The sequence below is a fragment of the Oreochromis aureus genome, linkage group 11, assembly GCF_013358895.1.
Source record: "Oreochromis aureus strain Israel breed Guangdong linkage group 11, ZZ_aureus, whole genome shotgun sequence".
Taxonomy (NCBI): domain Eukaryota; kingdom Metazoa; phylum Chordata; class Actinopteri; order Cichliformes; family Cichlidae; genus Oreochromis; species Oreochromis aureus.
Window position 1 is genome coordinate 32,706,545 of NC_052952.1, and position 15,299 is coordinate 32,721,843.

At 39.0% G+C, this 15,299-nt stretch overlaps 1 protein-coding gene across 5 annotated transcripts; it reads left to right on the forward strand.

Moving 5' to 3' along the window:
- Window positions 1-680: 680 nt before the first annotated feature.
- On the forward strand, window positions 681-15,257 carry ica1 (islet cell autoantigen 1). Of its 5 annotated transcripts, none has more exons than XM_031758584.2 (13): window positions 681-803; window positions 2,885-2,914; window positions 3,035-3,206; window positions 6,124-6,196; window positions 6,341-6,464; window positions 7,079-7,277; window positions 8,127-8,252; window positions 8,432-8,530; window positions 8,625-8,725; window positions 9,345-9,391; window positions 10,185-10,418; window positions 12,813-12,893; window positions 13,034-15,257. In XM_031758584.2, the coding sequence occupies exons 2-13, from the start codon at window positions 2,898-2,900 to the stop codon at window positions 13,153-13,155; spliced, it is 1,395 nt and encodes a 464-aa protein (XP_031614444.1). In that variant the 5' UTR covers window positions 681-803; window positions 2,885-2,897; the 3' UTR covers window positions 13,156-15,257. The 5 variants fall into 5 exon arrangements, with proteins under 5 accessions (XP_031614444.1, XP_039475476.1, XP_039475479.1 ...); XM_039619542.1 differs by having other exon boundaries at window positions 6,353-6,464; XM_039619545.1 differs by lacking the exons at window positions 681-803; window positions 2,885-2,914; window positions 3,035-3,206 and adding an exon at window positions 5,930-5,946.
- Window positions 15,258-15,299: the final 42 nt, after the last annotated feature.

The following is a 15,299-nucleotide window of genomic DNA, read 5'->3' on the forward strand; positions in this document are numbered from 1 at the left end:
CAGTTTTGCTCTGTTCATTATTTGCACATCTTAATCTGTTTGGTTTTTTTAGGCCTGAGTTATGGGGTGAGGTGTTTGAGTGCGAAAGTGTCCGAGTACTAAGTGAATCCACCAGAGCTCTATGCAAGCACATAGAGAAACCCGCCTTTGAACTACCCTGCTACCTACCACAATTTCTATGTAGATATTTGTTGGATTTGTAAACTAGGTCTGAAGAATTTTATTCATGTGAAGTACAAACCTGACTACACAATAAAATGAGCAACAGTGTGTTCCCACATGTGCAGTTACAGTGTTTCCAGTCTTCCTCTATTCCTCTTGCCTTTCTTTTTGAATATTTTGCAACATTTAACTAATTTTCTACTTTAATTTTTCTAAGAATAGAGTTATTCCTTTGTGCTAATACATTACTGAGCCTGCAAAAATTTGCCATTTTGTCCAAGGCTCTAAATGTAGAACACATTAGAGGGGGTAATATGAAACGTCCACTCTGTGTGTGTGTGTGTCTTCCATCAGCTGCTTTCCGTCATTGTTTTCTAGGCTACAGACATCTGCCCACTTTGCACACTAACGTGAGGCAGTGGCTGAATGCAGCGCGGGAGAGGGGAGGAGGAGGGGGCGAAGTGTGGATGACGTCAGCGGTGTTTCGTGCACGCGGACAATGAGCTGTGGCGAAGAAGCAGCTGTGTGTACATACAGTAGCTGTATACAGTACATCAGGGCCTGTCAGCCAGGCTGAGCTGCTGTGTGTGGCGATGGGGAGGAAATAAAGCGGCTCTTCTACATGTCACCGACGCGGAGAGGTATGTGTGGAACAAACGGTTTCATTTTGCTATGCTCTCGGTTTTATTGTGATATGTTCGGTTATATTTAAAGGATAAGGCGGGGGGGCTGCTGGGTTTCCGCACAGTGCGCTTTCTTTCTGCCAGTGCGGATCTGCTGAATAAACTGCTCAATTTACATCAGGACGTAAATGAGCAGACGTTTACCTGTTTAGAGGCGTAGATTATTTGCAGGGTCTTTCTGGTATAAACACTGTTACTGCCGGGGAAGGCAAACGACAGCAACGCATCATCCATTTGTTTTAAACGAGTCGTGACGCGCGCGCGCTCTTTGCACGATATGGTGATTATTTATTAATTTCTTCACGGTGATGATGCACAGCAGGTGAGGCGCTCACTGGAAACAGGTGGTGCTACTCTGCCATGTTTAAAACGGGCACAGATAACTAAATCCTACTCCCGGCGATGATTAAACAAAGCTGGGCGAAATGGTAGAAATATAAATAAGCCAAGTCCTCCGGCACGTCTTATTATCCAGCATAGAAGTCATTACACTTTGAAATGATCCACTAACAAGGTCGAGTCTCTCCAGGGTCCAGGGTCTGAATCCATTTTTTTATGATTCCGTCAACTTTTACTGAAGCTTCAGAGAAATGCAATTTATAATTGTATCTTCCATATGGGCCTATCATTTTCACATCATGTCATTTGTACAACGTCGGTTAATTTCAAAATAAATAACTTCAGTATAAAAACTTCATCCATACCTTTTTTTTTAATTCAAGTTAGGGTGGGGGTTGGTGATTTGAGCCTTTCACAGCTGATGTAAAGTGTAAATGTGGTGTGCACTCTGAACAGAGCACAGGTCCATGATAAATATTGTTTATTAAGTAGTGACGACCTGTTTATTGTTTATTAAGTAGTTGATCTTCAGTCAACTAAAGAAGTTGAAAATAAGTGTTAGGGTTAGGGGAATACTATCAGAAGTAAAACCTTAATAGCTGAATATGAGTCACATTAATTTAAAAACAGGGCATAAAAGTGAAAAACAACTTACTGCATTTAAAAGACTGATAATGTTTTAAGGTGAAAACAAGTAGTTTTTGACAGGCTTTTTTTTGGTTGTCATATTGTACAAATTTCGAGGTTCTCTCACACTATTTCTTTTCTAAAAAAGAGAGCCAAGTTAAATTCTGGTCAATTTGATGTCAGCACAGAACTGGCATGTTATTGTTTTGCTTTCTTTCAATGATAGAATTTTATTGTCACTTTGCATTCGTGTACAAAAACGTTTTCCATGGCTGTCTTTTTCACAGTAGCATAGAATAAGTAATATAAAAAGAATAAAGAGGACATATGAGCTACTAAATTGCCTAAGGTGCTAAGTTGTTTGAGATGAATAATGCAATTATGAATAAATAAATAATAAGTGAATAAATTATAAATTCATAATTCCACTCCATTTTCTTTTATTGCCCACCTCACTGGCTCTATGCTCCAGTATCTGAAAACCCCTGAACTGATCCACGGTCACTTTCTCATGATAGTTTGGTACATTTTTGTAAATGTCAGGTCCTCCTAAAAAAGTGCTCAACAATAACAATTAACAATATCCCTGGGACAATATAACATTTTCATTCCACAGTCATCATGGTAACAAATTTAAAAAAAATAATGTCATCAGTCATATTAACCCTCAACTATTTACTACACTCACTCAGAATAGGACTGAAAGGCGATGGAGAAAGTCCCTTCCTTACTGTAACACCTATGGGTTATTTTGAATGTGATTTTATGTTTTAATCAAACTGTATTTATATATATTTTTTAAATATTACTTATTGTCAATACTGGTATAAGGCAACACCCTTACCTTATACTATCATTGCAGACATGTAAAAGTTTGGTTTTATCATCAAAATTGTGAAGAAAAAGCTGATTTTGTGAAGTGCGCATGTATTCTTTAATGCATTAGAAATACAAGGTGTTATCATATAAGATAGAATTTAAGTTGACTAAGGCATTATATGGAGTCAATGGTCAAAAAAGTTAGAACCAACAGCCACATCAATACTGATTCAAGTACTTTATTTACCCCTCAGGTAATCTAAGAAAATGGAGGGAGGAAACTTGTGAGTATATCTTTGTGCACATAATTTCACATAAATCAATAAGTTCTCCAAAGATTTTATACAGTTCTTTCCAAGAGAGGGAGCAGTCACAGCACTGCGCCATTCTTTGTGTCATTGCAGTGGTTACTCCCGAGACTATCTTGACCGCTTCATCCAAAGCCAAGACTCATCTGTGGTAAACAAGTTCCAGCAGAAATACTGGAAAACCAAGCAGACTCTCATCAAGGTCACCGGGAAGAAGGAGGACAAGCATGTGGTCGCCTCAGATGCAGATCTGGATGCCAAGCTGGAGGTGAGCAGGAGTATTAAACGGTTTGGCCTTGTAGTTTAAGAGCATGCTCAGTGACAGCCATGTTTGGCTCCTGTACTCCTCTGTCACACCACAGGAACATCAAGAAAGCTGAAGGTACCCTCCCTCAGGCAGGCTGCACAGACTAAAATGGCTTTTTGATTTACACTATGCCAGAAATTGCTCGAGGCTTAAAAGTTTTATTAGGTTGCTCGCACCCCTCCCCCTCGTCTGGCATCCATTACTGGAGCGAGGAGAACTTAATTCATGAAATCAATACTTGATAAACATCCAGCATTAATCTAGGCCATGCCCCTGATAAGAATCTCAATTTTAGACTGTATATAAAAGATGGGCGGAGCTTCCAGGTCTATAAAGTGCAGTCAGTGGAGAAGCGCCTTAAACTTGCATATATTCTTTTTCTAATAGTCAGGTGACTCCTGTGGGTGCAAACAGACTAATGACCCTTATGTTCCTATTTTATATTACCATGCCCAACTAAATACCAGCTGTTCTTTGGGTAAATTTATTTTTATAACTTATTCATTTGAATACCAGTAACAGTTAAAGTTAGGGGGACTGACAGATGTACGGACATAGGCAGCTGTAGCCAACAGCTGCCTGCTAGACCTTCACTAATTCAACTCACTGAACCTCTTTTTTTGTCTTTTGAATTATTTTTATTACAAATATCTAAGAAATAATGTGCTGGGTTGTGAGGTCCAGAATGTCCATAACAAATTTGAGATTCAGTTTTTGAATAGTTTATCTACACCACTGCTGAAAGGCTTGAGGTCAGAATTTCTTAGGTGTTTTTAATGCAAACCTATCAAACAAATGAATTGAAAAAATGAATATTTAGGGCAGTAAGGGTTTGAAATAAGATTTCTAATCTGAAAAAACAATTTTGTCTTTTAAATTTTGTTTTCAACAAAAACTCACCCATTTACAGCCTTTCACATTTGGCTGGTTGTTGAGGTAATTTTAAGAAATTTCACTACATGCTTCCTCCTAGAAATTAAACTAGTTTGGTTTGATGGTACAATGACCATCAATGATTGGCCACTTGATTATTGATAGGTTACTAGCTGACTGCTTCCAGTTTTGCTTGGTATGGAGTCATGATAATAATAATGTATATGTTAGTTCCCATAGGGAAATTACTCCTCTGCATTTAACCCATTCACCCAGTGGGCAGCCACCAATGCAGCAGTGTGTAGGGACAGTACCTTGGTCAGAGGTACCTCAGGGTAGCCGTTTAGTGGAGTTGAACCCCCGACCTTCCAATCATGAGGCAACCACTCTACCTACTGAGCTATCCCTGCCCTATTTTTGATTATTGTCCTGTTGCTGGAAGAAATTGGAGAAAATGGTGCTGCAAAATTAAGTAGTCTTCTTTGTTCAAGATTCTTTTTATTTGGTAAAAATCTCAGTTTCCTACCACAAAGCGTCTCCGTAAGAGTTTTCCACCGTGCTTGGCATCAAGCACTACGCCAGCTCATTTTCTCCACATCTCAAAGATGTTTTTGTCTTTTTAATCCATCTGCTGCATTCAGCTTTCTACAGTTCAGCCTACATTAAGATCTAAACATCACAAATATCATTAAAGCAAATGGGACCACAATTCAGTGCCACAGTAAAGACTTAAAATACAAAAACCCCCCCGAAAACCTGCTTTTAATTTCTGCAGGAATTTTTGTGAAAAAAAAAGTAAACAAATTTCATCTATTAAAATCTCTGGTACACAATATAGTCTGAACACTGTCTGAATCCACTGTATTTTTTTTTTTTTTTTTAATTTGATGGGCATTTGCATACAATACAGTCGAGCTGTAACCACAATGAGTCTAGGATTGAGACTGGGGAGTGCTGGCCACTCCATTATAGTCAGAACGTAGCTGTCTGAGTGCTCTCTCTAAATAGTCCTTGCAGAGTTTGAATTTGTGGTTTAGGTCTCCTGATGTAAAAAGAAATTGGCTCCAATTGAACAATATCCACAGGCCACAGCACTGACTTTTCTTATTCCAGGGTCCTTTTACTCAGACCTCCCAGATTACCACCACCAGAAGGTGTCATAAAGCTCCAGTATCTTTCTATTTGTCCCACACTTCTTTGTGGACCAAACACCTCTAATCCAATCTTCTTCCATCCACTATCTGTGTTGTCCATGTATTTTCCATCATCAGCATTTTCCTTTTCTCAGCCAGACTTGGATATGACTTTCTCCTATGCAACTATGCCAACAAAGACAGAAGTAAACCTTTCACTGTTGGGACAAACTGAGTTTTGCAGGTATCATTTAGTGAAGCTGTCGAGATCCTGAGAAGCGTCCGTTTCTCAGACAAGAGACTGATGGACTTGTCCACTTGCTCAGTTGTGCACTGGAGCGTCCACCTTTTCTTTCTATTGTTGTTGGAGTAATTTTATGCTGTTCTATGAAGGGAAAAGTATGTACTGTTGTAAAAAAAAAAGAAAACCTGAGTTATTTGGCAATTTCATTAATAGAATAATATTAATTTCTGAGAAGAATAAAGAGTTTGAAAAGACACTTTTCCTTTTTCTATTATTATTTTCCATGTTTTGACACAATAAATGAACTCAGAAAAGCTGACGCTTTGGAAACTCAACTAGCTAAATTAATTGCATCTTTAATCATCGGAACAGCTTTCAGCTGTGCTAACATAATTGGAAAAGAGTTTTTTAAATGATCAATTAGCCTTTTAACATGATAAACTTGCATTAGGTAACACAGTGTGCCAGTGAAACAGAAGTGTTGTCTGCTGAAAACAGACTTCGCCTGTGTAGATGGTTCATTTAAAATCATTAGGGATTTATCATCGGCAATTCCATTAATCATTAATCATCAATTACGTCGTTTCATTTGACTAGGTGTTTATGCTGATATTGTTTTGTTATGCAGGTCTTCCACTCAATCCAGAGAACATGCATGGAGCTGCTGAAGGTCATTGAGCAGTATCAGAGGAGGATCTGTCGTAAGTTCAAATATAATTATTAAATCATTTTGAGTACAGCGAATCTACTGATTGAGTGTAAGACTTCTAGAATGTCAACCAAAACAAACACATTCTTAAGATATTAATATCCATCCAGAGTGTTTTCTATCTCTTACTGTTCAGTCCTTTCCCAAGAGGAGAACGAGCTGGGTCGTTTCCTGCGCTCCCAGGGCTCTCAGGATAAAACCAGAGCTGGAAAGATCATGCAAGCCACAGGAAAAGCTCTCTGCTTCTCATCACAGCAGAGGTAGGGGACACGGATCAATGTACAGTCTGCCACATCCTTAAAATAAATCACATGCTGCACTGGCAAATAGCTTCAAGTAAAGGTCAGCCAACTGTATCACCCCAAATCCTCAAAAAGGGATGGAGAGTCATATCAGGAATGTTCATCAGGAGCAATAAAATAGCTGCCCTAACAGAGCAGATAACAGGGTTACTACACAGCATAGATACTCTCACTCCACTGAAAAAAGGGATTTCATTCACGTATCTGAATCTGTGTGTCAGTCTGACAGTAGTGGTGATAATGATTATTAATATGACTTAGTAAATTATATTGTGTAGATTTTGTAATATCAGCGGCAGCCTGAATGTCATGTTGACAATTTTGTTTTTGCCAGTATTTCTATTTTTATTTTATTTTTTTTTCCCCACTGCTCATCTTTTGATTCTTGAGTTTACCATTTACGTTTCCAAGATCATTTAAAGCTTTTCGCCCTGGAGCTGAGATACTTTTCAGTGCAGCTGAATAAATCAGCAGACTAATCTGCAGCGTAGACAATACATGACAAATTTTCCACATGATCATCCAAGCCACATGCAGCACCTTAATACGGAGTTTAATACGACACCCTGCAGATTGGCTCTGAGGAACCCGCTGTGCCGTTTGTACCAGGAGGTGGAAACATTTCGTTATCGTGCCATCTCAGACACGTGGCTGACAGTGAATCGAATGGAGCAGTCAAGGACTGAGTACCGTGGAGCGCTGCTTTGGATGAAGGACGTATCTCAGGAGCTCGACCCAGATACGCATAAACAGATGGAGAAATTCAGAAAGGTTTGTTTTGGTTTGGTTTTTTTCAGTAGCACAGCAATGAGCAGATTAACAATCATTTTCATAGCAGAAAGAAGAACTTAAATACTAGCACAAATAATGCCTGCATTCTCTTTAGTTTTGCCCATCTCAGGGCTCAGGCATACGTGATAGTTCACAGTGACACTTCAGGGTTTAAGCTGCACCTCCTATGACAATTCATAATGTCTATATACCAGTAATAAGTCACAACTGCATATAATCCAATTAATTGTTCTTTTGTTAATTTAATGGGTACTTCTCAGACTGCAACCCCACTGTTGATATGATGAAGTGTTGCTCCAGCCTAGAGCAACATAAAAACAGTAATATCAGAGCCCTGCCAACGCAGTCTGTGGGAAATTGGCAAAAATATTATGACTTCCACAAATTCAATTTCCTCCTTTGCCGTAGGGCCTGCAGCAATCATTAATTAATCTGTCAATTTTTTTGATTAAATGTTTAGTCTTTAAAAAAAAAAATGTCAGAAACACTTGAAAATGTCCATCATCAGCTTCCAGTGCTTCGTCTGGTTCATATTTATATTTTGTTTTAGTGGGACAACAGTTTAAAACCCTAAAACATGTAGTTATTTCAACATGGTCTACAAATGTCATTTTACTAATCAATTCAGCATTAACAAGACAACAAAAGACCAAAAAGCAAAAAAAACATGTTATAAAATCTGACACTAGAGGGCAGAACATGCCCATAGATGGTGGTCCACCTGCAAGAACCCAGCACTTTTTACAGTTATGTGCACAAGAACTCTGTATTTTCCCTGTGTGTCATATAATACTAGGTGGGGAGCATTTCACATGTATTCTCTCTCAGGTTCAAGCTCAGGTGCGCACAACCAAAAAGAGCTTTGACAAACTGAAGAATGACGTCTGCCAGAAAGTGGACCTGCTGGGAGCGAGCCGCTGCAACCTCCTCTCTCACGTCTTAACCACATATCAGGTACGCCTCACAAGTCCCAGCTGTCTACGTACACTTCACCGAGCTTAAATATGGTGTTTTCAATGGCTCTGCCACATGTGGCTTAGTCAGCAGGTCTAAACTATCACCCGCTGGGGTGAATTACTACTTTTACCTTGAGCAGCTGAGCGTGTAACTTGTTTCGTGTGTGTGTGTCCTAGACAACACTTTTGCACTTCTGGGAGAAAACATCCCACACCATGGCAGCCATCCATGAGAGCTTCAAGGGCTGTCAGCATTATGAGTTCTCTACAATTAAGGTCTGAGAGAGTCTTAGTAATAACAGTACTAAATGCTGACACTGGAGACATGTAATGACAATAAGCGATGATTTTGTTCCAATTATTGTTCCAGACTTTACAAGACCCTGTGGACAAACTGGCTAAAAAGAAGGGGAAAAATAAAGCCAAAGCAGAAACGGAAGAAGCAAAGAAAGAAGAAACCACAGATGACCAGTGAGCTTCAAGAAATTTCTATTGTTATGCAAGAAAACCAAACACGTACGCCAACACTGAAAATGTCGAGTACATGTATGGGCAATGTTCAGTCTGAACAGAGACAAAGAATTTCTGCAAACCAGCTGTAGGTCAGCCTGACTCATCCCCGAGGCATCGACTAAGGCTGTTTTCTTAAAGCCACTGGTATGTCTCGTTTATGCAGACTGTTTCCTTAGGCGGCGGTGTGTGACGCAACAGGTTATGGCATTAGTGTGAAATGGGTGTAGCTCCAAGCCCATCGGGGTTATGGTTGTGAATGGGTGTACTATAACCTAAACCACAATTATTCCCTAAACCTAACCAAGCAGTTTTTAGGTCCTACACCCAACCAGCAAAAAACAAAACAAACCAGCATGCCATGATTTCCTAGCTGATAGCACCATGGATTCAAGATCCTAACACATACTTCATAGGTCTCTAAAAACAGAGTCATTGTTTCCTGATTGGTGCCAATGACAAAAGGACAGGTAGTACTTGAGAAAAACTGCGATATATTGAAGGCCCTCTGGGATGAGGGCACATTGTGTATGTCACATATGAACAAAATGTTATAAGCTTAATTTCTGTTTCTTCACAGACTCATCTCTCTTGTAAATGAAAACACCAGCGACAAGGCGAGAGAAGGTAAAAGATGTAAAACTTGAAGATTTAGTTGTGTTTTTTTTAATTGCATTTTAGGTTGAAAATAATAACTGACTTCATTGTTAAATAATCTGATGATATGGAAAATAACAAAACTAAGAACAAATGGGACCTATTATCAATCCTGGCACCAATTCTTCTACAGTCCAGGGTTACAGCAGGACTGGAGCAAACCCCAACTAATATAGACTAGCTCACTATTCCACCGCAGCTCTAATTAATTATTATGAGTTTCCTTATATTCTTTCATATCTAAAAAGAAGCTGTTATAGTGATGGAGGCTTAAATAAAGCTTTTGGATGTTTTGCTTTTGGACGCCTGTGGCCCTAATATGGTCATCTCCAGCACACAGCTCACTGTGAGCCCAGAAGCCCCACCCGCTGTTAAAACCCTTTTGTTTATGAGGGCCAGCCAATCAGAAGAAAGGTGGCTTTAAGGGAAGTGGAAGGGCGCTTGTTAGAAGCAGAGGGTGACCTGAAGGCCCAGCATAAAGATGTAGTGCAAGATGAGCAAGGATTATTTTGAACTGTGAATCATGCAAAGCCACATCAGTATAGTCAATGAATTCCAATGTGGAGGTGGAAATACGTGTAAATGGTCCCGTCAGTGATTTGAGTCCATAGTGAATGACAAAGTAAACAAAGGAAAGGAAAGCTGTCTTGAATCTAGATAATTATAGTTAAAATTAATTTGAAAATGTAAACACTGTGCGGGGGGGAGAGGGTGAGAAACTCTTCTAATCATTTTTAAATTAACACTTTTTGTTGCTTCCCAGAGTCGGAGGCAGAGGAGAAGGACAGCATGGCCTTACTGAATGAGATCCTGGGCGGTTTGTCTGTGGATGAGGGGGATTTCTCTCAGGAGTGGACAGAAGTGTTTGGAGAGACTGAGGAAGGAACAAGTGCTGCATCCACCAGACCAACAGAGACCCAGGACAAGGAAAACTCCTTCTTTCTACCATCACAGCTTTTGGACCAGAGTTTGAATAATCTGCAGTCTTCCATCTCAGGTCAGCCTCTGTGTGTGTGTTGCAAACGTGCTCCTATACAAGAGTGAACCAGAAAATTGGTAAGTTGGTCCAAGGAAGCTCTTTAGTAATCAAAAGAACAGACCATTTGGATTTTGCACCATTAGACCGATTCTCTCACCATGACCACCATGCAGAACCTGGAAAAATTAGCCACCATTAACCATCAATTAGCCATAATTTATTTTAATTACACATTAAGGAGAGATAAATATTCCCAAAAACTAAAAAACACATTGTTTTTTTCTATGAATCAGTGCATTAGCAAAATCACCAAAAGGCAGAGCTAAAATGAGCTGCTTTTTCCTGCCCAATGGTTTCCACACAGGGAGAAGAGTGGCTTTAAAATGATTTATCAAATCCACATCTGTCAAAGTAATAGTAGGAGGCTGTTAAAATACAGCAATTAGATTTGCTTACCCGTAGGTAATTGCCAACTACTTTCCATCTCCTCTTGGCTTGGATTCTGGCTGCTGCCATCTCATCTGGTATTGTTAACTTGGTTTTGTGTATTTCCAGCTTTAAAGGCTGCGAGCTGCACACTGCTATAAAACTGCTTACAGTTTGCCTGCATTTCCGAGGCACATATAAGAATCCGGCATTTCAGCGTTTAACTCAGGAGTCACAGCACATTACTGTGGGAACATTCCCACAATCTCAAAACAATCATTGAGAAAGAAAAGTGCTATAAAGATATGCAAGATGGGCGAGGTCAAGGAGAAACAAATGATATCAGGAGAGACAAACTTGTGAGTGACTTTTGGAAATATACTGAGGCCTCACTCTCCCTATGAAAAGCCGTTAAACATGCATTTTCTACTTTTAACTGATACGACAGATTGAACCCCAAATTAAGGGAACACAAAACTGTAAACACCAACGATAATTAGACCCAGCGTTGGTAGAAATATAAAACCGTTATAAAGCAAATGAGTGGTAGTCAATCTGTGCAAACAGAAGTGCTGCAGGGGCTGACTTGAAATGCAAAACTGCTTCTTACAGTTTACAGGGAAACAGAGCGTGCCTCTTTTCTTTTTCTCCTCTCAAATGTTGGCATGAGGCTGATCACATACACTTAATATGGCATGCATATCACATTAGACCTTCAGTAAATTTTGTGCATCTGCAGACTGACTTCCAATGCACAAGCCCATTGAAAGTTGTCTGTCTCCACTGCAAATGCAAGCTAGTTAACAACAACACCACCACCACACACAAAAAGGACAGTTTTTGTTCTTTTTATTTTTCCATTTATCACTATAAATACTGATACATCTTCAATTTTTGTTTTTTTTTTAATTACATTTACATCAGAGCTCTTTTGCAGTCATATTCAGACTGATGATCAGGCTGTGAAACTGGTAGAAATGTGAAAAAAATCCTTTATTTTGCTTCTAAACATGGTTATTTGTTCTTATTATTAAATACTGCATGCTGCAACTAGCGCTCATTCTCAGGCTTTTAAAACAAGTTGCTGTGGGTTATCTGTATGATATGGCATGACCTTGACAACCTTTTTTGGGGGGGGGGGATTTTGGTTAAAGGTCACTGTTTAGATTAAAAATTGCACAGGATCAGCAGCCAAACTGTATTTACAGAGAACACAAAGTTTGAATTTTGCCTATAATAAAAAGGTTTTAAGTTGTACTTTTACCACCATCCTTGTCATTACTGAACTCTGCCATAGGTTAAACTTCAGTACGTCTCTCTTGTGATCTAGAATAGAATAGCCCTTTATTGTCATTGTACACAATGACAGTAAAAGGGGAAAGAGGTCAGCCCTTCAAGAGGCAGACAAGCCAGCAGAAAGCAGAGCAGACTGATCCAAAAGAAGTCACAGAACTCCGGATGGAGTCCAAACTGGCAAATCAAAACTAAAACAGCTCATCTTCAAAGGAAGGAAAAAAAAAAAAAAAAAAAAATCCACATATTCCCAAGAGCCAAGCAATTTCAGATCCAGGCAGTAAGACTGGTCAGGGTGCAACTGTAAAATCTACGAAGCACTTCAGCTTATTCAAAGTTTCTGCTGAAGGTGAAACAACAATACACAATTAACCAAATGGAGAATTTGTTTTTAAGTAAGAAATCTACAGCACACTTCACTGTTCCCTCCAGAGCCATGAAGTACTGCTACATGTTGCATTTTCAAGACATGGAAAAGAATGGAAACAAAATATGTCTGAAAGAAGACGTCAAAATTGCATCTGCTATTTCTGTTTTGTATTCACAAAATGTTTGCAATGCAGTAAATGTTTTGATTTTCTGTGGGACGAGTCATCAGCCGTGTGCGATGGAGTGTAATGATTTGTGTTGGATCGTGCTTTTGCACAGTAACCGTTTCCTAGTGAGTAACCCGAATCTACACTTCCTCTTCAGACTGGGCCCCACATTCTGCCACTCAGGCAACTGAGCACTCATCTGAAGCCAATCAGAGCACTTCAAAGCCAGCAGAGAGAGGTAGGCCTGGGCAATATAAGTCAAGACATTAGAAAATAAGAAAGAAATGGATACACTAGAAAGCCAACACCAAACCTTCACGCCGAGTTTTCTTGGTGATATTTACCTCATCAAATCTTTTTTTTTTTTTTTTTTTACAGAGGCAGAAGGGACATCCAAAGATCTCTCAGCATGGTTCAACCTGTTTGCTGACTTGGACCCCCTCTCCAACCCCGACGCGATTGGCAAAACCAACACAGAGCATGAACTTCACAATGCATAGTTGTTCTTCTGCATCACATTTTACCTTTGTAAGGGGTACAGTAAAATAAGGCTTCCACCATGAATTTAAAAAAAACAAAACAGTCTGATCTGACTCTCAGAGGCCTCATGAAAGAATAATTTGTGCAGTTTCATATTTTCTTTCTAAAGTGGAACATGACAGGGTGTCAGGTAGACAGGCAGATTGTCTAGTTTCCTTAATATGAATTAGTAACCATTTAAAAAAATATTTAAAAATTAACTTCACTAATTCACTGTGTCATCACTTGCAAATTTACCATGTTTCCTGGTTGCATGCAATGGCATATTATGACTAAGTAGTTCTTAAGTTCAGTTTACTGAGAAAGCCCACTCCAAAAGCTGACTCAAGGCGTCCACAGTCACTTGCTGTTGAATAGCCTGTGATGACAGGCCACTGACAAATATAGTAGTAATATTTTGTATGCCTAATAACATTTTGGGGTTTTTCCATGGAAAATAAAAGCCATCCGCACAATGAGCACGACAGTCAGTCAGTTTTGGAGCCACAATTGTACCATTCACCTCGTGTGCACACAAGAGGTGTCTTCAACTTAATCTTACAAGCTGATTTAGAAGAACACCACAAATGTTCTTGCATAAGGCCCAGTGTCATAACTGAACAACTAAAAGAGGATATGTATAATTATAACTTCAGGAAGATGAGGTTTCTTTAAAAATAATGAAAATCTAAAATATTTTTAGAGAAAAAGTTGATACGAGGCCAACTACAAGGCGATAACATGAAAATATGATTTTAATAACTACAACAACATTCTGAGTATTTTATTAAAGAATTGCCAGTTTAAATAATGAGCTGTATATCTATGTAATCCCTGCAAAAAGCCTACATAAGTGTATAGAAAGGTTGAGTTATCCCTAATATGGCTATCTCAGGCATACAGCACTGGCTGTGAGCGCCGAAGCCTCAATCACCAACTGTTAAACCCTTCTGTTTGCAAATGGCCACCAAACAGGAGACATCTTGCTTAAAGCTAGAGTTGAATGGCTTGTGTTCAGGCAGTAGCTGACCTGAAGGACTGCACGAAGGACCATTATACATAAGAATTACTCTGTGCTAAGCTAGTCCAAGGTTAAAAATATGGAGGTGGCAATGAGCAGGAGTCCCTTTAAGTCAGGCTGTAACCAGAAATGAGAAGATTTATTCCATGGTGGCAGTATTATGCTTCTGTCAGAGTCCCACAAACTACTACCAGCTTTGTCATGAAAGAAAAATGTAAACATTAAATTATTTTAGCAGGGATACCTCAGTACGAGTTTGGAACAAAAAGCCTTTGACATTAGCTGCCTTGAAAATCTCTCTCGTAGCATTCATGCTTCATTTCCAGTTCTCATTACTGAAGATGTCAAACTACTGCGTGAGATGCACAAGAGGAAAGAAAGCAAATATGACAAACAGTTTGTTTACAGAGCATGGAACATGTTGACTGGAGGAATTTTAATGCAGTTAAACAGAATTATTTAAACAAACTGAAGCATAATTGCCTGGCATTGATCTATTCAGCAGTGCAAGAAGTTAAACTAAACTCTTTTCTCACCACATCTGAAGGTGGAATTTCATCCATGTAATCCAAGTGGTTTCTTTGATGAGACACAAGCTTGGCTTTTTTTGTAAGGACTGATGATTTGTTTGCAAAATACAGTATATGTGATCTCCTTTTAAGTATAATCCAGAAGTGTGTTGATTTAAAACACATCAGTCATCTATTACTGCATGTTGCATGCCTTCTTTTATGTTAAGCAGTAAACGTGATTCAGTGAACTACATGTTTATAGTGATGTGACATTTTTCCACGTTCCTGTATTTATTTAGTGGTTACTGGCTTTTACGGGCATTATATGCTGCGTCAGTGCATTATTCTAGAGCCAAAAAAATGGAAACTTTAAGAATCGTGTAAATACAGTCTTATTCTGACTTTGATGACAATGCTGCATAAACTGACTACATATCTGAGTAAATGCCTTAATCAAATCACATGTTAACACAGATCATCAGAATTATAACACAGTGACCTTTTTTTGTTGCTTTGTTTCATATTTATTATTCACTCATAACCAAATACAGCAACTGCCTTACCTTAACTCCTATTTGCATATAAAATCATG

What these genes read in the sequence shown, in the direction of transcription:
- ica1 (XM_031758584.2), top strand. An exon ending in ATCTGGATGCCAAGCTGGAG is followed by an intron (nt 3,207 to 6,123) that starts GTGAGCAGGAGT and finishes TTTGTTATGCAG; the next exon opens with GTCTTCCACTCAATCCAGAG. An exon ending in ACGTCTTAACCACATATCAG is followed by an intron (nt 8,253 to 8,431) that starts GTACGCCTCACA and finishes TGTGTGTCCTAG; the next exon opens with ACAACACTTTTGCACTTCTG.